The following is a 21146-nucleotide window of genomic DNA, read 5'->3' as shown; positions in this document are numbered from 1 at the left end:
TCACCTCGGGAATCTAATGGAAGTATATGTCGACGACATGCTGGTAAAGACCAAGAAAGAAGTCGACCTCTTATCCGACCTCTCACAAGTCTTTGACACCGTAAGGCTGCATGGGATGAGACTAAATCCCGCAAAGTGCGCCTTCGCGGTGGAGGCAGGAAAATTTCTAGGATTTATGCTAACACAAAGAGGGATCGAAGCCAATCCCGATAAGTGTAGAGCCATCCTAGAGATGAAAAGCCCGACTTGTTTGAGGGAAGTCCAGCAGCTGAATGGCCGACTTGCAGCCCTCTCCATTTTTTTGGCAGGATCGGCATTAAAATCCCTTCCACTGTTCTCCTTATTGAGAAAGGGATGTCAGTTTGAATGGACTCCTGAATGCGAGGAGGCGTTCCAGGAGTTCAAAAAGTTTTTAAGCCAACCTCCTATTCTGACCCGATTAGTATCTGGAAAAGACCTCGTCCTGTACTTATCCGTAGCGGACAAAGCTGTTTTATCAGCCCTGATAAGAGAAGACGAGGTCGGGCAACATCCAGTTTATTTCATCAGCAAAGTTCTACAAGGCCCTGAACTAAGGTACCACAAACTAGAAAAGTTCGCCTACTCCTTAGTAGTAGCCTCACGAAGGCTACGACCTTACTTTCAGGCCCACACAATAAGAGTCCGTACGAACCAACCCATGAAGCAAATCCTCCAAAAGACGGATGTTGCAGGGAGAATGGTTCAATGGGCAATAGAGCTCTCCGAGTTCGACTTAAGATATGAAACTTGGACAGCGATCAAAGCCCAATGCCTCGCCGACTTCGTTGCAGAATACGCAGGGGATCAGGAGGAAAAACCAACTACATGGGAACTCTATGTAGACGGATCCTCCAACAAAACAGGAAGCGGCGCAGGCATAATATTGGTAGATGAAAGAGGAACCCAGATAGAGGTTTCCCTAAAATTTGAATTTCCAGCTTCAAATAATCAGGCAGAGTATGAAGCCTTGATTGCTGGATTAAAGCTGGCAGAAAAAGTCGGTGCTACAAAGGTGATGATATACAGCGACTCACAAGTGGTGACCTCCCAGATAAGCGGAGAGTATCAGGCAAAGGACCCAAATATGAAGAGGTACTTGGAGAAAACTCTGGAGCACCTTGGGCGCTTTGCAGAAACCGATGTTAAACACATAACTCGGGATCTGAACAGCAGAGCGGACGCCCTATCCAAGTTAGCAAGTACCAAGCCGGGAGGGAACAACAGAAGCCTGATCCAAGAAACCCTCCAGGAACCCTCAGTAGTAAAACAAGAAGTAACTTGAGAAAATTTTATGGCAAAAATTTTGGATTAAGCAACGTCATCAATATGGCAAATATTCTACGATAACGATAACAATAACGACGATATGTATAAGAAGAAGACGACAACGACTATAACAATGATGATCATGATGATGAAGATGATGGAGGAGAAGGAGGAAAAAGAAGGAAGAGAAGAAAGTCCAATAAAAAAAGGAGGAAGATGAGGAGGAAGAGAAAGAGGAGGAGGTGATAGTGGTGGTAGTATTGGTGACGAATAACAAAAGAGAAAAATAATGAAGAGAAAGGAGAAGAAGAAGAAAAAAAGGAGAAAAAGAAGAACGTGCAGCAGAGACGTATAAATGTAAATGACTTGTTGGATTTATTTAGTACTTTAGTTAAAGAATTTACATAATTTTTTTTTACCAAAGATAGAAGACTCGAACTCGCAACCTCTTAAATGAGTATAGGGAGACTATGTTATTTGAATTATAATTCATTGGCTTTAAAAATTAAGTATATAATGAAGGAAGTGAAAGTTAAACCCACGATCTCTCTTAAGAATTTACATAATTTTTACTATAACATATAGATAGAAGTATGTATCTTTAATGTAATTTTTACAATAATTGATAAAAAATAATTATTTTATTATTTATTGGATTCATTGATACAGTTGATTGTTCATCCTTTTATATATTCCTAAGACTTTTAAACCGTTCTTTATATAATTGATATTTGTTGATATATTTTTAATTATCATAATACCTAATTCAAAATTTTTAGATACGATAACAACACTAATATTATTAATCATGCTATTATTAGTAATAAAAATCATACAACTATTATTAACATTAATATTAATAATACAACTTAATAGAATAATACGAACTCCACTTTTATTTATTTTTTATACTATTTACATATCATTTTTCTGTTTTATATATATATATATATATATATATATATATATATATATATATATATATATATATATATTTCTTTATTTCAGTTCAGTTTCTAAACCATAATTAATCCAACGACTTAATATTGACCAAATTTTAATCCTTAAATTAGTCTATAAATTTTAATCACTAAATTTGCTATAATTTATTTTCATAGGGTTAATTATTATCGTTAAAATAATAATAATAATAATAATAATAATAATAATAATAATAATAATAATAATAATAATATTATTATTATTATTATTATTATTATTATTATTATTATTATTATTATTATTATTATTATTATTATTATTATTATTATTATTATTATTATTATTATTATGAATTTTGTTATTTGTACTATTATTCAAAATATTATTATCAATGTAGTAATATTTGTGATTAATATTAATATTATAAGTACTATTATTGCTATGAATATGAATCTAGATCATCCGGCACATATTCAAAAAAAAAAATTTAACAACAAAATAAGTTGTGAATTAAAAAAGCATATAACCATTGAATAATTCATGGTATGGAAAAATGGTGGTAATGAATTAGGCAAACATTTAAAAAACTGTTTTTACCAAAACTAATTTTTCAGTCTATTTACTCAAAAAAGACATTAATGAGAGAAACCTCAACCAAAAGAAAAAATGTAACCATTCTGTTCCTTAAATTTAGGAGTGGATTTTTTTTTATAAATTTTTTAATAAAATATCATCTTTTATTATTTAATATTTTTTTCATCTTTTTTTTTATCTCATATACAAAATATAAAGTGAGATATCATACTTTATTAAACAATTAAAAAAAATTAAAAAGAACCATTTTTCTTAATAATGATCATTAGCAAAGATTAGGTAATAGAAGTGCCTTTCTGAGGTGAAAGAGTCACGCTGTCAATACTGGACTACTGGTAGGAGTCAATCTTTGTTCCTTACAACTGTCATCCAGAGATTCAACAAAATTAAATCTATACATGTAGATATTTTGATATCATCTACACTTAAGAATTTGCCATATATATAACAGTATACGAGTATTGATTATACGAAGTCTTCTCAATGTATAAAATTCTCGAGTAAACAAAATAAGGGAAAAAAATGATTTCTTAAAATATTTTCTTTAAAAAATTCTACATAATAAAAAATTTTAATATATAAAAAGAATTTAATTGATGGATAACAGTATTTAAGTTTATAATTTAAAATTTAAAACAAACAAATTTTTTCTTAAAAAATTAACTAACTTTAACTAAAAAAAAGTTAATTATCTAATATTACTTATATAAGAAATATTTATTTTGCTAACATAGTATTGTATAGATAAATATACATATAAAATTATTTTAATATTGACAATGCACCAAAATTAAATTCATATAAAATATAAAGTATATATAATTTTTATCTATATCATACTTTAGAATTTATTTTTATATAATTTGTTATTTTAAAAATGATATATATTGTGTAAAATACTAATTGTAAAACAAAAACTCTTCTGTTATTATTCTAGTTATCTAAAACTATATACATATATTGTAGTTTAAGTTTCTCTATATACCGTTTTGATTAACTTTTGCAAACTATAAACTTCTGGAAAGTGAATTAACCATGCCACGTCAAGGTACGGATCCGCGAGTCACAGATCAGTGGGCTATACAAGCCTAAAAGGGATATGTAACCATGTTACAGATCACATATATAGTTTTAGATGGATGGATTATTCATCCTCGTTGAAGTCAGAATCATCGGTTGCGTTAGCATCATCATCATCATCATCATCATCGTTGTCACTTTCGGATTCGCTCATCACGTATTTGGCTTGCGTCCTATTAGCTCGCTGAGGTCTATTTCTTACTGCAGATGGCGCTGCCTCAATCACTTCCTCCATAATGCTCGCTGAGGCTGAAGAAGCAGAACCAAAAGACATTTCCCCACTGCCAGTTCCTTCTTTTTGCGCATTACTTAGCACAGAACCACTCTTCTTGTTGAATGGAGACTCCCTCATCTTCCTCACCTTCTTCTCCGGCGAAGAATTCCCTGAACTTTCGGCTGGCTTCAACATATCAGTTATGAATTTCTGTCCAAGTAACTCAGATTCCTTTTTGCTTGCACCTCTCTTCCGGATGGTTGCAGGAGGCTTCTTCGCATTCTGGGCAGCAGGTTTTCTCCCACCCTTCTTTTTCACTGCTTCCGGAGCGGCCGGCTGTTGTCTTTCTAATTCTCCATCATCATTCTCATCATTGTCACTACCAGAAATGTCCAACACTAAGTTAGACGATGCCTTCTTTTTGGCGCCACCCCTTTTGTTGTACTCTTTCTTCGCAACATTATCATCAGCTGATTGCTCAAATTGCATGGCTGTTTAAGCAAAAACGAGGATGAGTACCTCGTGGAATTCTCAGATATACAAATCATTTTAATTGCACTGTTACATTATAGTTTACTTTACCTGCAGATGCTGCAAAGTTATATGCAGCAAGGCGTTCTTGAAGAGACTGAATTTCTTCATCAACCTGATAATAAGCATGTAAAGACAATAAGTGCTCAATATCAATTATCAATCAACACATATACAGAATACAATGAGAAAAACCTTGAACTTGGCATACCATTTTTATAGGCTCTTTTTTGGAACCAACCCTGCCTTTCGGTTTAGCGACCTCAGGAGCATTCTCTGATAAATTGCAGAAGGGAGAATTTAAAGTGAAGATCGAAATTCAGAAGTCAACATAATAATTATGCATTGTATATTGAAAGTCACTTCTAACAACGCAGGCCTACCTCTTTCCATTGAGGAATTCGATATGTCTTCGGCTTCCTCCTCAATAACGTTGGCCTTCTTAATATTCTTCTGCCGTGGTTTCTTAGATGCTTTTGTGGTAACAGCACGAGTAGATGTCTTTTTGTTTGCTTGACTCGATCTCTTTCGTTCTTCCTCTGCTTCTTTGGTCTCCAGTTCCTTGATGGAAGCAACAAAAGATAATAGTAAGATTAATGTAATCAAATATGAAGGATCAATATCAATTAAGTAATGATATTAAGGAACTGTCTTTAGTGTCTTACATCCAGTTTCTTCTCGAGCTGATCCAGATCCTCCATCCACATGGACTTTGGTGGTGTTGCCTTCAAAATCTCATACTCCTTCTCCTTTTCATCTTTTTCTGCTAGTAGCTTCTGAACACTTTCGAGTGTTAAAGTTCCAATTGGCATGGATAGTAAATATTCATAGTCGCCAACTCTTGCTCCTTCAACATTGACAGACTCGGTTTCCTGCTCTTCGGGATTGTCATCATTGTCCCCAGCAACTTGTGGTTCTGCAGATTTACCTTTCCTTGGCATGGGAGTGAAACCCTTCTGCTTCAGCTCTATCAACAAATCAGCTTTTCTCCTATTGCTCACAATAATCTCTCCATTAACAACCCCTAATATAAACCTCACTTTGTTATCCAGTGTCAACAAAACTCGTTCAAGATTATCCAGTTTATATTTCTGCATCGTGACAAATAGCATTTCAGTTCTTGCTCACTTAAATGCTTGGTGTCAGAGTAAAATACCTGTTCCCATGTCCATAACTCACCTTCCTTCTCACATAATACTCCAGCCTAAGAGGAAAGAATTCTTCAAGAACTGCAAAAATTAAAAGGACATAATTAGCGGTAAAAACCACAATGGAAATAAGATAATCAAGACAACTGCGAACTCTGAAGGCTATACTTTGTTCTGGGTTGTCATATTTCTTAATCTTCCCTTCTGCATCAAAAAGATGCATGTTGCTTGTGCTAATAGAACTGGACAATTTAAATTTCTTCAACAACCCCTCTTGCATGACCATTGGTACTTTTTCCAGCTTCATTCGGACTTCTATGTCAATGGTAGCATCATCACCATTCTGCCTGAAATCCTGCAAAACGGAAAATTTACCTTTAAAGAAGGCTCAACACTTACTGCGTATAGTATGACAAAATGCTTATGTCGGTTTACCTCAATGAGAGGATCCTTTACAGTAGGTGACCCATCAGTTAGAGATTCAAGGAACTGTTTATAATCCTGAGTCCACTTACGGATAGGCAGCTCTGTGATCCTGAAAGTCTGCTCATTTATTTCCTCCACCATGCCATTGACTATGTACCCACCTTCCTTGGCACTTTTCTCAATGGTTCCTTTGTATCCTCTATACCATGGATCCATTGGAATCATCGTCTCACCATTCATCATGCGCCTGACATTGGCAATAATCTCTCTTGGATTATAATTAGGAATGTAAGAACTCCAGCCAACCCCAATACCCTCACTTCCATTTACGAGAACCAATGGTATAACAGGTATATACCTGCAAGGGGAAATTTTTTAAAAGTTCCACACATTAAATTCCTTAAAAATCAAGTAAAGAAAATAAGAGTTCATTAATAAAATACGGAGGTAACAGAATACCAATTCGGTTCAATTGACTTCCCATCCTCGTTCAAGTAGTCAACAAGGTTATCATCATCTTCGGGGAAGAGGCGCCGAGTAATAGGATTTAGTTCTGTGTAGATGTACCTAGCACTTGCATGATCTTTACCACCCTGCAACAGCCAAACATCAACATATAAAATTTGAAGCAATACAGAAACACAGAAGATTACAACATGAACAATGTATTAAAAGTCATAAACAGGTTAACCTTACCAAGTTACGTGTACCAAATTGACCATTTGGTTTAAGAAGGTTAATGTTGTTGCTGCCAACAAAATCCTGTGCCATTCCGATGATGGTGCTAGCAAGACTTTGCTCTCCATGGTGGTATGCTGACTGCTCAGACACATAACCAATGAATTGGGCTACTTTTATTTCTTTGGTCAACTTCTTTTTAAATGAGCAAAAAAGAATCTTCCTTTGACTGGGCTTGAGGCCATCAATCATCGAGGGAATGGACCTTTGGAGATCTGCCCTGGAGAAGAGTATTAGCTCTTTGTCAACAAAGTCTCTGTAACTTATATGCTTTGCCCTATGATCACGGCAAGTGCCAGGCTGCAACAACAAAGTTTGCATATTTTCATCAGCTAATACACTCCAGAACAATAGTCTCTTTATAGTATGCACTACATAAACAAAAGTGTAACACTTCAAACCTCAAAGTTACGAATCCATGTCTTTCTATCTTCAGCTTTCTTCTTACTAAATGCCAGCTCAATTGCGTCCCCATCATAGTCATCTTCCCAAACAAAGTCCTTCCTGTGTTTTTCAAGATCTCGAAAGTACTCTCTACCTTCTTGAGGAGTGCTTGTACCCAGACCCTATGGAGAACAAAAGCATAAATCAATGCATATAACATAAAAGCTTTGAGCATTTGGAAATTGTATCCTACAAGAGAAAGAAGTTCTTAATTCTTACAAGTTACAGCAACAAACCTTGTAATATTTTATCTTCCAACCACTTGCACTGTTTCCCAAACTTTCTCTCCAGGACTCATAATCAGGCATCGAATAAAATGATAATTTTGTCCCGTTTGAGTGAGTAGCCTGATGAAAAAGCACGAGAAAATATTCGAAGATAAAGGATCATTAAAATAATAAATAGTACTAAATGGCTACTCAATAAAAGGATCAGCCATACTAACCCTTATTATAGGAGTAGTAAATTCAACCATGAATGTAGGAACTTTTAGTAGTGACGGCCAAAATGAATGAATGAAGTTTATTAGTAACCCTTTGACGTGCGAACCATCAAAATCCTGAAAAGTGAATCAAGTTTAGCCAATCTGACGGTCCGTAGCCACAGCATATACAGTAAATGTGTCTAGTACGAAAGGTTATACCGAAACAAAAAAAGAGCACATAAAGTATAAGATCACAAGTAGATGACCTGATCAGCCATTATCATCAAATGACCGTATCTTAAAGACTTGACGTTGGTATACTCCTTGTTTTGCTGCAGTCCAAGAATTTTCTTGATATTTTGAATTTCTTCATTTTCAAGTATCTGTTTGCTGCTGGCTTCCCGCACATTGAGTAATTTGCCTCTCAAAGGAAACACGCCATAATGATCTCGGCCAACTACAGAGAGCCCGGCCATCTTCACATATAATCAAGTATATCATGTTTCTGCCTTTCTGGAATTGACACCAACAAAGTTTGGCCATAAATTATTTAGAAACTATAAAAACGTACCGCAAGGGCCTTAGCAGAATCACCCTCTGTCAATATCAAGGTGCACTTATCTGAGCTCTTTCCTCCTGCGTCATTAGCATCCTCTAGCTTTACAATCCCACGAACTCTTTGAGACTTTGTTCCATCAGATTTCTTCAAATCTTTGCTTTGTTTAAAATCAGCCCATGATAGGAGGATATCCATTATCCCAGAATTTGTAACTGCATAAATTCGTGAAATCAAGTGTAAAACAGTAATTCCTACAACCTGAGTATATTACAAAAATGGAGATAACACATGGGCTGCTAGGATGATAAACCTTCTTTCAGCATTGATTCTGGGATATCACATTTTGAACCAAAACTATTTTGACGAGTTGTAAGAGTTTCTTTAGTTTGGGAATCGAAGGCAGGATTGTCAATGAGAGCATTGACAAAAACCCATAAATGATTCTTGACATTGTGCGCCTTAACATTGGCATCCTTTTTTTTCTTATTCACTTTATTCATCACATAGCTTGTGATCTGATTAGTAACATAATCAACGTGAGTACCACCCTTGATTGTGGCAATTGAATTCACAAAGCTGACCTGGAAACAACAATCACAACATCAGACTAAAATTAATAATAATGACAATGGACACGCCTACATCACTTCACTCCATGAGCTCTTTAGTTACCTGTTGAAACTGTCCATCGCTTAGACTTACACAAATCTCCCACCTATCACCCACTTTTGCGTGAATCCTGTTGAAATATAGCAAACTCACATAAGAATGATATAATAATGTAAAAAACAACAGTGTACAAGCTAAATTTCAAAGAGAGGAACCTTGGAAGGGGAACTGGTCGGTTTTTCTCAGCGGACTTCAGATAGAGATCAGCATATTCACGAAAGGACTTTATACGAATCAATTGGCCATTGAGTTCAACCTTGACAGTTTTCCCAAGGCACCCAGCCAAGTCAACCACCCTCTTCTTCATCAAAGCAACAACATCCTCTTCCAAATAGCTCATCTTGAACTTATCCAAATCAGGTTTAAATGAAACCTTGGTCCAATTCTCACCTACTTTGCACTTCGTTATTGATGGCTCTGATTTCTTCCCCATATTTTCCGAGAACACCTTCAAGAAAACCATTTAAGCCAAGCACGTTTTCAAAGTCACTCCAAAAAAGCTCATACACAGAACATAAACCATTCAATAACAAAAACTAACACTGAATTGATAAACAAAGTTCGTAGGTGTTGAAATTAAAGTATTAAATTCATTTTTCACATTAAATAAACAAAATTAACTGTAATTTGATGAACAGAATCGCTAAGTAACCAAATTTCAGTTTAAACCATTTTGCATATTCAATATCCAAAAACCAAAGTAAATTGATGGACAGGATCGCTAAAGTTCCAAATTAAAACAATTCTCCACGTTAAATAGCAAAATTCACTGTGTAATTTAGCCTAAACGAGGATCAAGAGACTCTAACACACTAATTCATACAGAACAATGAACATTCAATAACCAGAACCACAGGTAGTTGGCAAAATTGAATAAGCTTGAAGTTATGTCAATTCTTAATCCCTAATATCCAACTTAAACCGACTCCTCATATTCAAAAACCGAAAATCAAAACAAAATAAACTATCAAAGAAACATAGCGCTGAAACTTACCTGCTTGTACTTCTTCTGTCGCTTTCCGTCAGCAGTCTCGATTATGAATTGCGTCGAGAAGATGTTCGTCAACTTGGCGCCATAACCGTTTCTTCCACCGGTGGTCTTCTTCACGTTATCGTCGTAGTTGCTACTCGTCAGCAAGTGTCCAAAGATAAGCTCCGGCACATATACCTTCTCCTCTTGATGGATCTCAACGGGAACTCCGTCTCCGTTATTAAAAACCGTTATGAGATTCTCCTCGGCGTCAATTGTAACCTTAACGGAGTTCATGGACGGATCTCTCTGCTTGTTATCTGCAGCGTTAACGAGGATCTCGTCGAAGATCTTGTAGAGGCCAGGGACGTAGGTGATGGATCGGTGTACCATCTCATTGTTCTCGCTGTAAACCCATAGGGACTGTGTGTGCTTCTCTATGGATCCGACGTAGGTGTCAGGGCGGAGAAGAATGTGCTCCAGCTGCGTCTTCTTCTGATACATTTCTTCAATGGTTTTGCCGTCGCCGTTGCCATTGCCTGCGGTGGCGGTTGGGATGTTTGCATTGTTGCTGCTCTGTAGCGGTCGCTTCTTCGGCTGCGATTCCATGGCAGAAGAGAGAAAAGAGTGAAGGATTGATGATCTACGAAATTTGAATATGCAGAAATGGAACTTAACGGTAAGGTGTGTGGGGTTTGAAACTGAATTGAATCTGTGATATTGGGCGGGAATTGAATCTAACGGGTGTAATTTTATTTAGTGTATCCAACGGATGTGGTTACTGATTGGTTACTCGGTGTGGCGATGGCGGGCTAAATGGGCCACCTCATTCTCTTAATCTCCCTTTTCTGATAATACCAAAAAAAAAAAGTTTACCCCTTTTCTAGTTTTCTTTTTTCTTTTTAATATTTTTTTTATTAATCTTTGTTTTTTTTTTAAATATCATCAAATTTGTTGTTGATATTATGAGAATTTATTTTTTTAAGAATTATTTTTTATTCATCTTTATTTTTTTAAGTATTATGAGAATTTTATTAATCAGTTTCTAAATATTATCAAATTTGTCTCTCCTTTTTTTTTGTGTCAGGTGTTTTTCCGCCAAGTTATACAATTATTGATAAATATTTGGACTTTTTGTCTTTTTTTTTATCAAGTTCTATTGAAAATAAAGGACTTAGAAGTCAGTCACGGAAAAATATCTAAAGGCTTTTCTATGGGATAACCTTTATTTGAGTGAGACTTTATCTAAGTTTTCTTTTCTTTATCTACTAATTAATGACTATTATTTTTTCTTACCATAAAAGATAAAACTTGACCCCTTCACAAATATGGGCTAACTTTACTTCTATTCGTAGATAGATATCTCTCTCCGGTCACCCAACCTATCAGAAAAAAATATCTTCATTCCATCTCCATTTATAGGAAGGCATATTTATGTAGATAATAGATATTCAAGTGGGTATTAATAAAAAAAATTTGAAAAATTTGACAAAAAATAACATAAAATAATAAATCTAACACAATACAATTTAACAGAATATTTGAAAGATCTCTATTTTAGTAGGTTTTTTACCATTCTAAAGCGAGTCATTTTTTATTAAAAATACTAAATAAAAAATAGAATATATACTTATAAAAATTGGATCCACCATTTTTTAATTGGAACTGGATTCTAGGTAGTAGGTATGACCATGTTCCATTGTTCCATAGTACGGGACCGTAGAGCTCAATGGTCATTCAATAGTCAATACACAATAGCTTATCACACCCAACCCAAAAGCACATGCCCTAGCTTTCAGCTATCAAGTTCAAGGCGATAGAAGATAAGCACATGGTATTTTAATTAAAGAGTTGAACCTAAGAAACTAATTTTTAGTAATCACCATGATCACTTTTTTTTTTCATAAGAAAAAATTTAAAAGACCAGCATTTTAATTAAAATTTAATCAGCATTTAACTAAAAAAATAAATAATTTGATATTATTAGATATAATTTTACACTATTAAAAATATTAATAATAATTAATTAATAATTATAAATTACAAAATTTACTGGTCTCTGACATTTCTCTTTCTATAAAGTACATATATTTTGTTTAATTATGTTCATGTATTTTATATATTTTAATTTATACATAATATTTGTTGACATATATTTTTTGTGTTCAAATGTAAGTTAATAAATATAAAGAATATTTACCAATGAGTAATAGCTCAAATAGCATAGTCTCTCCATATTTAATTAAGAGGTTGTGAATTCGAGTCTACTTTGATAAAAAAATATAAAGAATATTTCTAAAAAATATTTGAAAACACTTAATATGATACTATATTGATGTATTTAACTTTTTTTAATATATATTTTAAAATATATTTAAAAATAATATGTAGTATTAATTATTAATAAAAAATTATCTAAAATACATTATATAATTGAAAAAATTAAAACCAACAAAAAAATTTTTATTTATACTTTAGTATTAATACAATATAAAGATATTATTATAATTTATCTACAAAACTCTTTATATTTTATATATGTGTTGTGTTTTTATAATTAACAAAAATTTGAAATTAACATCTCCGTATGTGTTTTGTTGTGTTGTATTTGTGTTAGTTCATACTTTATATAGAAAACTTCTATTTTATCTTTACACTTATTATCTCTTCTCACCTCAATTTTTTTTTTCTTCTCAATACCACTCTTATTACCACGAGGACTACAACCTCATTTTTTAGAGATGAGTATGGGTCATATTAATTTGGATTTAAGGTGAAATTAGAATCAAATTAATTGAATTATAATTGATTCGATTTATTAGTTTGAATTTACATTTTTTTATTTGTATATCTGAACAAAATCAAATCAATTAAAAATAGATTAATTCAGTTTAGATAATTGAGTATTCGATGAAACAAAAATTTATAAAAAAAAGAATTAAAAAAACAAAATTTTTATTTAAAAAATTATGTAAGTATAATAAACATCACAGGAACGGATCCACTCCTTAGGATGTGGAGGCAAGCGCCCCCACTACAATTTGAAATTTTATTGAGTAGTATATAATAATATTTATTTGTCTCCACTAAATTATTAAATTTAATTTCACAATAATTTTTTATTCAACTTTCGACACTTGATAGCCAATTTGAGAACTTCATATTAGATGTCCATTATAATGATCAAGTTTCAAATTTAAATAAGATTGATGTTCTTTCTTAGAAATCGACTCGAAATAATATTATCTATCCATTTGTATTTCTTCTTTTAAAATTAGCTTTAGTTTTTTTCATAATAACAACACTAATTAAATGAACTTTTTTCAACTATGAATATCATCAAGAGCTAATTATATGAAAGTGAAATTTTAAATAATAGTTTAACCACATATACAAAAAAAAGACATTTTAATTATATTATCATGGTTTTAAAATATGAAATATAAAAAATTAAATTTTAAATTATATGTTATTATTTAAATTACTATTTTAGTATTTTAATTTATAATTAGATATTTTGAAATCTAATCATATTTTACAGTAACAAAATATAATTATAACAATAATTATGCTATGTATACATAAAATAATCCTTGTACAGAATAAATCTTAAATATAAATTTTAAAATACAAAATACACATTAAAAATAAGTTAAATGATATATGTATTTATACAAAAATTTATAGTAGATAATTTGATAGCTATTTTTTTATGTAAACGTAATATTTTTATTATAAAAATTATTATCATCTTATATATATTTCGCCCCCACTATCAAAATTTTCTGGATCAGTTACTGTTAATAGAAATAATCTAAATATTTTAAATACCAAATACATTAAAAACTAAACATATTAAAATCTAAACATATTAAACACTAAAGACATTAAAATCCAAATATATTAAAAGGCATAAATATATTTTAAATTTATATTTTTTATTTAATTAATATATAGTCGGATTTCCGAGTTGGTTCGGGTTCTGCACTCCTAAACCGTTACCCGAATCAATTACTAAAAAAAATTATTGATTTGATTCGAGTTAGATCCAATTACCTGTTGATTCTATAACTAATTTAATTGGTTCGATTAATCGAACTTCGAATATCAGCAACCCGTACTCACTCCTACCTTTTGGGCGACCACCCTTTGGCGGCCATTGTTAAACAAATAAAAAACAAATAAAATCAAGTTAAACATTCAACAATAAAAATCCTAAATAATCCAAGGTGCATTTAAAAATGTCAAATTATCTAAATGAACATTCTTAATCTAATATAAAAAAAATCCAAAACTCTACCAAAAAGTTATGGAAAGATACCCATGTTAAAAACATTCAAAACTAAAAAAACCTTAATTATAAAATAGAAAAAATGAAAACATTCAAAAATGTAAGGGCTAATATCCAAAACTCTATATAATTGAATATCCAAAACACCATTTAATAAAATATAAAAAACTCTATATTATTATTGAACATCCAAAAATTACATATAATTGAACACCTAAAATTTTATATAATCAAACAACTAATTAAAACTCTCACGGTATTATTACATATTGTATAAATATTTATAAAATAATAATTTAATTAGTAAAATATTTTAATTATATTACAAATTATATATTATATAAATATAATTAATCATTTTATATTGTATATGTCACTGTCCAAAATGAACCATGACGAACGCTCAGAAAACAGTTCTCTAGCAAGCCTATCAGACTCAAATATAAATTAAAGAAAAAAGTTACAAAGATTTTGAATAATTTACAAGTTCTAAAATAAATAATTATACATTTTTAACAAAAGTTAAAATAGTTAAGAATGGTTGAATCCTGCCTGTGACATATGAAGCATACAACGTTTAGGAACTCAACAAGAAATAAATACCCATTGCAGATCATAATTCTTGAATAGAAGGACTCACATATTTAAGTATTTATTCCTAAAAATATTTTTTAAAAAACGGAACGAGTTTTGCAACTCAGTAACTAGATAATACATCTATAATTCACATGAAATCATATAAATATTATTATAAAAATAATTTTAGTTAAAAAATAATAATTTATATGAATGAGTGAATCAATAAAGGAGTTCTCATACAGAAATCAAATCAAATAGTCTACACTTGGGCGGCTCTACCTCTAAGAGTAGCCCTTTCCTCTCATGTTTGTACGGAATAACAGATCCAACGTGTGGCCTACACGTTAGGCTAGCAACGCCCCTGCTAGTTGAGGTCTGAGCCACATGCATCTAGGTTAACGTCATAACCGCCGTTAACTACGATTTTCTAATACGAGCCTCCCAAACCAATTCAAAACATAAAATTTCAAATATAACAAATTCTTCTGTCTTCAAACATATAATGTATCAAACCAAATCAAATAATACTTTTTCATCTAAATCCTTTTCAATCATATTTTCTCAATCTTAAGACATTTCAAGCATATTTCACAATTTCAAAATAAGTGAGTAACAACAAATACTTCAATGCTTAAAAAAAAATACATATTTGAATAAAATCAAATATTTTAAAATAACATAAAGCTTCATGAAACACGCATATAGCCTCATAAAAATATATAGTCTCATATGCATATTAAAATGAACTTAACAAAAATAAACATTTAGTTCTAATAAATCGATTATAATTCAATATAATTTAAAATCCTTTGGTAATAATATTTTACATAATTAAAAATATCATTGATAATTATTTAATGGTTACAAATCACAAAAATTATTAATCCCCTAACACTACTCTATTTTATTTATTACTCTAAACTCATATCTGCAAGTACTTTACAAACTCATTTTCGAATACCAGATTTATATTTGTCTCGTTTATCTCACTTTCAATCTAAATATGATATATTTTTTTTATGACATTTCTCCTATTTGAAATATAATTTATAGTCTATAAAAATAAAATATAAAATAATTAAAAAAATAATATAAATTTTAATATAATTAAAATTATTACATTATAATTTATAAATAATCTTTAAAAGATTTAGAGTAAAGTATCGTTTTTGTTTCCAACGTTTGGGGTAAATCCTATTTGTGTCCTTAACGTTTAAATCGTCTTATTTGTATTCCTAACGTTTGTAAAAGTGATTCAATGTTATCCTGCCGTCAATTATACATCATGAACGCTTTAGTTTGAGTTTTAAAATTTTCTTCTTGAAATTAGAATACAAATGTCTGAGATAGAATCGATGATCTACTCTGAAAAAATAGCTCATCAAAAATTGAAATTAATTCCTGCAACATTTACATAATTCACTTTTTTAGGGACATAATTAAATCTAAATACAAATAGTGGGTATAATATTAAAATTGAACACATCCAATCGAAACTTAATTGAGAATGAATACATCCAAGTGAGAATAATTGAAAAATATAATCTGATTTGTTAGTATAATTGATAGTAGGATAACATTGAATCACTTTTATAAACGTTAAGGATACAAATAGGATAATTTAAAAGTTAAAGACACAAATAAAATGTATTCCAAACGCTGGAGACAAAAATAATACTTTACTCAAAGATTTAAATTCATCAAATTAAATCTATTAAAATTCAATAATATTTCAAATATTCATTTACTGCCCGTACTATATCCACTCCAAAATCTAATTAAATAATTGAAACTCCACCCTTTCAAAACACGACAGATCAGATTCGAATTCACTCAAAGTTTCATGTTTAAAATTTTCTTTGTTGCATGTTGTTTATAAAGAAATTAATGTTGACATGAGAAAAAAAAAACATCAAAATCATAGATAGGCAACAAATAATTAAACTTCACGCCTCCCTTATTAAAGACCCGATAGGATCAGCAACGTTAATTAACTATGGTTTATTTAATCTACAAAAATTAGGTTCAATACTTTGTTGGTCACTCAATGGGAGACAAATGTGTCGGAGTATGTACAGTGGAACGGAAATAATAAAAAAGAAAATAGTGTCAATTAATTTGCAGCCTTTTAAATTGCTAGAAACAAGAGACTAAAATGATATAATATAAAAAGATATTTATAAATATTAAAAAAATTATAATAATAAAAACATAATCTCTTATAATAAATATTCAAATATACTAAATAATATTAATTGATTCTAATTAATCCTAATTATATTCTAACATAAATATTCGTGTGTTAATATAACACAGTAGCTCCAACAAAAATGGATAATAAGTAGAATAGCATATATCGGACTCGTTTTTTGGATATAAAGATTACAATTGTGTTATGTTACGATATGAAAGTGGGATGTGATATCTAGTGATGTGGTGGCTCCATTTTTTTAATTTTACAAAAGAGAAAACAGACCGGTCAATTTTCTTAATTGTGAAAGATAAATATAAATTGAACGTTCTAATTTACAGTGGGAATAGAATTTAGCACCAAAGAGACAGTCATTAGGACAATTAAAATTATTCACAGATGTGTAGACTATTAGCTGTATAAGTCAGAATCAATGATATTTTATTATGTCAAATGTACACAATATAACATAAGTTGTGATTAATTTATCAGAATTAGTATGATATACTAAAAGTACTATTAAGAGATAAAGAGATACAATGAAAATTACACTTGTATCAGAGTCACTATTTTGTAGGGCTATTCAAAGCTGAATTTTAATACAATTGCAAAAATAATAAAGTCGTTGAGGCTAACTCCTCTATAAAAGTGAAATCAATCATTGCGAAAGTACAATCGAAGTTCAATTATACCGTAAATTATCGCAAAGCAATTTTAGCAAAGCAAAAGTCAGTAAAAGAATTTTCGAACGTTGAAAAGTTTCATACAAATAAAGTTTTGTCCATATGTGTCACAAGGAGTCATCAGTTGCAGTTCATTTCGAAACCATATCTACGTACTAGGGAGATAATTTGGTAACTGATATCCGAGTATTATATCGAGTCTTTTGGAGTTATTGTCCTCGTATTAAAGTATTTAGACATTGCAAATTAGTTGTCCAGGTAGATGGGATTCACTTGTATGAAAAATATAAGAATTGTCTATTAGTTACAGTTTTACATGATGGTAACAACAATATTGTTCCTGTTGCATTTGTCATTGTAGAGGGAGAGACTTTTGGTGCGTGACACTTTAGTCTAAATAACTTGCGACAACATGTGGTGATACGGGATGGTGTGGACATTATCTCTAATTGACATGACTCCATTAGTTCAACTATTGTTCATAGTAATAGAGTTTGGTCGCCTCCTAGAGCTTTTCACATGTTTTGCATCAGGCATATAGAGTCGAACTTTTTCAACAAGTTCAAGGCACTGTACCTGCAAAAGCTTATCATCAACATAGACAATTTCGAATATATTGAAGTTTGTTATTGTTATAGTTACCATTATGATGAATGTCATTTATACTTGGTGTTTATACTTTTTTTATCGCAGGATATTCGAGGACGGTTCACGGATACGAGATGTGTTATTAGCATTTACACGAACAAGGTGACACTTACACTAAATGGCTGGACCGGATCCCATGTAAATAGTATTCTTTGGCATTCAATTGTGGATATTGATGGATCATATGACTAGAAATCTAGTAGAGTGCATCAGTTCGGTCTTAAAGGGGTGTGCAATTTCCCAGTCTCCGCACTTATCAAGGCAACATTTTATAGGTTTAATGAGTTGTTCACCAAGAAAAAAGTTGAGGTTGAGCTCACATTAATGCTGGACATGTTTTTTCTAAACTTGTGACCTCTAAATTGCATGCAAATCATGGTGCATAACCACAGTCGTCATTGTCACTGTCAGATTCCTAACCAGCATCTGCATCATTGTCCTCATCCTTGTAATCACCATCAGAGGGATCTACTAGGTAGTCATCAGTCTCGTGATCAATTTTCTTGGTGCTCTCCTTAATTAGACCCATTGGAATACAGCGTGGGTTCCCGCTATTTACAACCCCTCAACCCTTGTCACTCTTACTTGAATTAACAGATAGTCTTCCTCTAGAATTTTTTAAAGGAGCGCGGCATCGATATCTCGAATCCAAAGACCTCCTATCCGGAGTCATACCCAGTGGCTGGCTAGATTGTGATTGACATGGATCCAGAATCATGAACCCAAATAGTTGGCTAAATGAAACTGCATCCGCTATGTCAAACTGTGAAACACTCTAATACTACTGATGTAATGTGTATGATGGAGTAAATTGTAGTGTAAAATGTGTGTGACGAAAATATGGGGTTGAGAAATGTTCAGCTGACTCTTGGATCAATGTAGCTTGTGATTATTGTTGTGGCAGTGGCGGTGAGTGTGACTGCTACTCTTGATTTTCCTAATTCCCATTGGATTTTCCTCTTAGTTTTCTTACACCACAAAATCTGACAAGTTCAAATGGTTGCTATATTTTACGCAGTACGATTACATGTAAATCTCTAAGGTAAGCTGTAGTTGCACGGAAAGCTCAATAAGAACAGGACTATACCTATTCGTCCATTGCATTACTCAAAATAAATGGGTGGTGGATCAGTTAAAATTTTTAGTGTCAGTCAGGACTTCTCTGTGTGTTCTGTCTAGATCATATTCTTGATGTGTAATTTCTTGAATTAAACAAATTGTCTCCTAGATCTATTTGTTGTATGACACTCAATGCATTTAAATGATATCAATGGCACTGTAGTGCTTCACACAACTGAATGCTGACGGATGTCTACAGAAATTACGTATGGCTCAATGCGATCAACACCATAAGCCTCCTACACAGACTGGACATATTAAAAGAAATAGATTATCACACATCAAATAATAATAAGGTTCAAGCAAAAACAGACATTTATATCATGATAACATACTTGACCTTCTTGCAGTTCATCTAATGACTTCCTAAAGTGGGTAAGAGAATAAAATCTATAGCGTCGGTTGTCAGCACGCTCCCGGTTACGACATCTGACATCATTTATTTCATTAACAAACTTTTACCCTAAATATTAAAATACAATGTGCAACACTTAGTTAAAGTTGTTACTATATAATTTTTACCTATTTTCAAGCGGAAAAAGTCGGGGCCGCTAGAAATTGGCGCAAGAAATGGTAGACGAATCCAAGTCCAAGTTAGCAAAAGTGTTAGTGGACCATTGATCTCCTTGTAGTCGAAATGAGATGCCCTATCTAGTGCTTTATACAAGTGTGTTAGTATGCTGATCCCCAACTAAATTCTCTGATCTTGGCGAAGTCGCAAAGCAAAGGCAAAAATTTTCAGTACACCGTTGTCCCAAACTTATCTCCAAACAAAATTGTCCCAAATAATAACATGATGTGACACTTCACATACCTCTGAATGTCATTTTCATCAGTCAAATCTAAACGATATTTCATATTTCGAAGCCACGTCAACTTTATAAAGCTTCTTCTACAATATGTCTTTTTAGGTAAAACCTTAAACTGGTGTAAATATTCAGCCTCTAAGGCATTATGACTACTCATAGTCACTCCTGTCATTGGAAGACATTTGTCGGAAGACCGAGAATAACAGCTACATCTTTCGATGTCTTACCACACTCACCAACTAAACATATATGTGTGTTAGGATGCCACCTCTCGATTAAAGTGTTTATCATTGTCAGTTGACATTGATTATTCCAATATATAAAATGTGATAAAAGTCAATCTCCTGTAAATACTCATCCACAATAGGATTGTACGAATCCGACAACAATAAATGGTTACACGTCAATATCTGTAAGCTCCACAAAATGTAGCCAAATATTACATCAAATAAAGTTTATCTATAAATACTAAATAATTAAAATTTTCATTAATTATTTTATATTTACTTATTTTATCACAATTTATAACCTTAAAAACATAATTATTTATTATCACTAACATAATTTAATTATATTTAACAAACTACCATTAATTGCTCAAATAACAAAATAAAATTATAATTAATAATAATTTTAATAATAATAATATTATATTATTTCTATTTTATTATATTCACACATATACATAAATAATATATAATAACACATACAAGGCTATCCAAAAATTTTAAATAGTATATCTTATTTTCAATAACTCTAATATTATTATTAATAATAAATAATTAATTAAATTATTAATT

At 31.6% G+C, this 21146-nt stretch overlaps 1 protein-coding gene across 1 annotated transcript; it reads right to left on the bottom strand.

Moving 5' to 3' along the window:
• Positions 1 to 3685: 3685 nt before the first annotated feature.
• On the bottom strand, positions 3686 to 10708 carry LOC112789424 (DNA topoisomerase 2). The gene is made up of 19 exons (XM_025831308.3): positions 10051 to 10708; positions 9212 to 9504; positions 9060 to 9126; positions 8698 to 8968; positions 8400 to 8599; positions 8095 to 8304; positions 7850 to 7963; positions 7641 to 7751; positions 7362 to 7526; positions 6919 to 7260; positions 6682 to 6815; positions 6232 to 6580; positions 5965 to 6151; positions 5828 to 5877; positions 5314 to 5739; positions 5032 to 5209; positions 4860 to 4924; positions 4700 to 4763; positions 3686 to 4608 (listed from the first exon to the last, which is right to left on the bottom strand). Exons 1-19 carry the CDS (start codon positions 10633 to 10635, stop codon positions 3968 to 3970), a joined length of 4452 nt encoding a protein of 1483 aa, XP_025687093.1. The 5' UTR covers positions 10636 to 10708; the 3' UTR covers positions 3686 to 3967.
• Positions 10709 to 21146: the final 10438 nt, after the last annotated feature.

This window comes from Arachis hypogaea, chromosome 3 (genome assembly GCF_003086295.3).
Source record: "Arachis hypogaea cultivar Tifrunner chromosome 3, arahy.Tifrunner.gnm2.J5K5, whole genome shotgun sequence".
In the NCBI taxonomy this organism is placed as follows: Eukaryota; Viridiplantae; Streptophyta; class Magnoliopsida; order Fabales; family Fabaceae; genus Arachis; species Arachis hypogaea.
Note: the sequence above shows the minus strand (reverse complement) of the source record. Positions and strands in the feature narration are given on the sequence as shown.

Excerpts from the sequence above, each read along its gene's own strand:
- LOC112789424 (XM_025831308.3), bottom strand. The coding sequence starts at position 10,635 with ATGGAATCGCAGCCGAAGAAGCGACCGCTACAGAGCAGCAACAATGCA. Across the intron at positions 7,261-7,361 it reads CATGGATTCGTAACTTTGAG|CCTGGCACTTGCCGTGATCA; the intron begins GTTTGAAGTGTT and ends TTGTTGTTGCAG. Across the intron at positions 6,581-6,681 it reads AAGTCAATTGAACCGAATTG|GTATATACCTGTTATACCAT; the intron begins GTATTCTGTTAC and ends TTCCCCTTGCAG.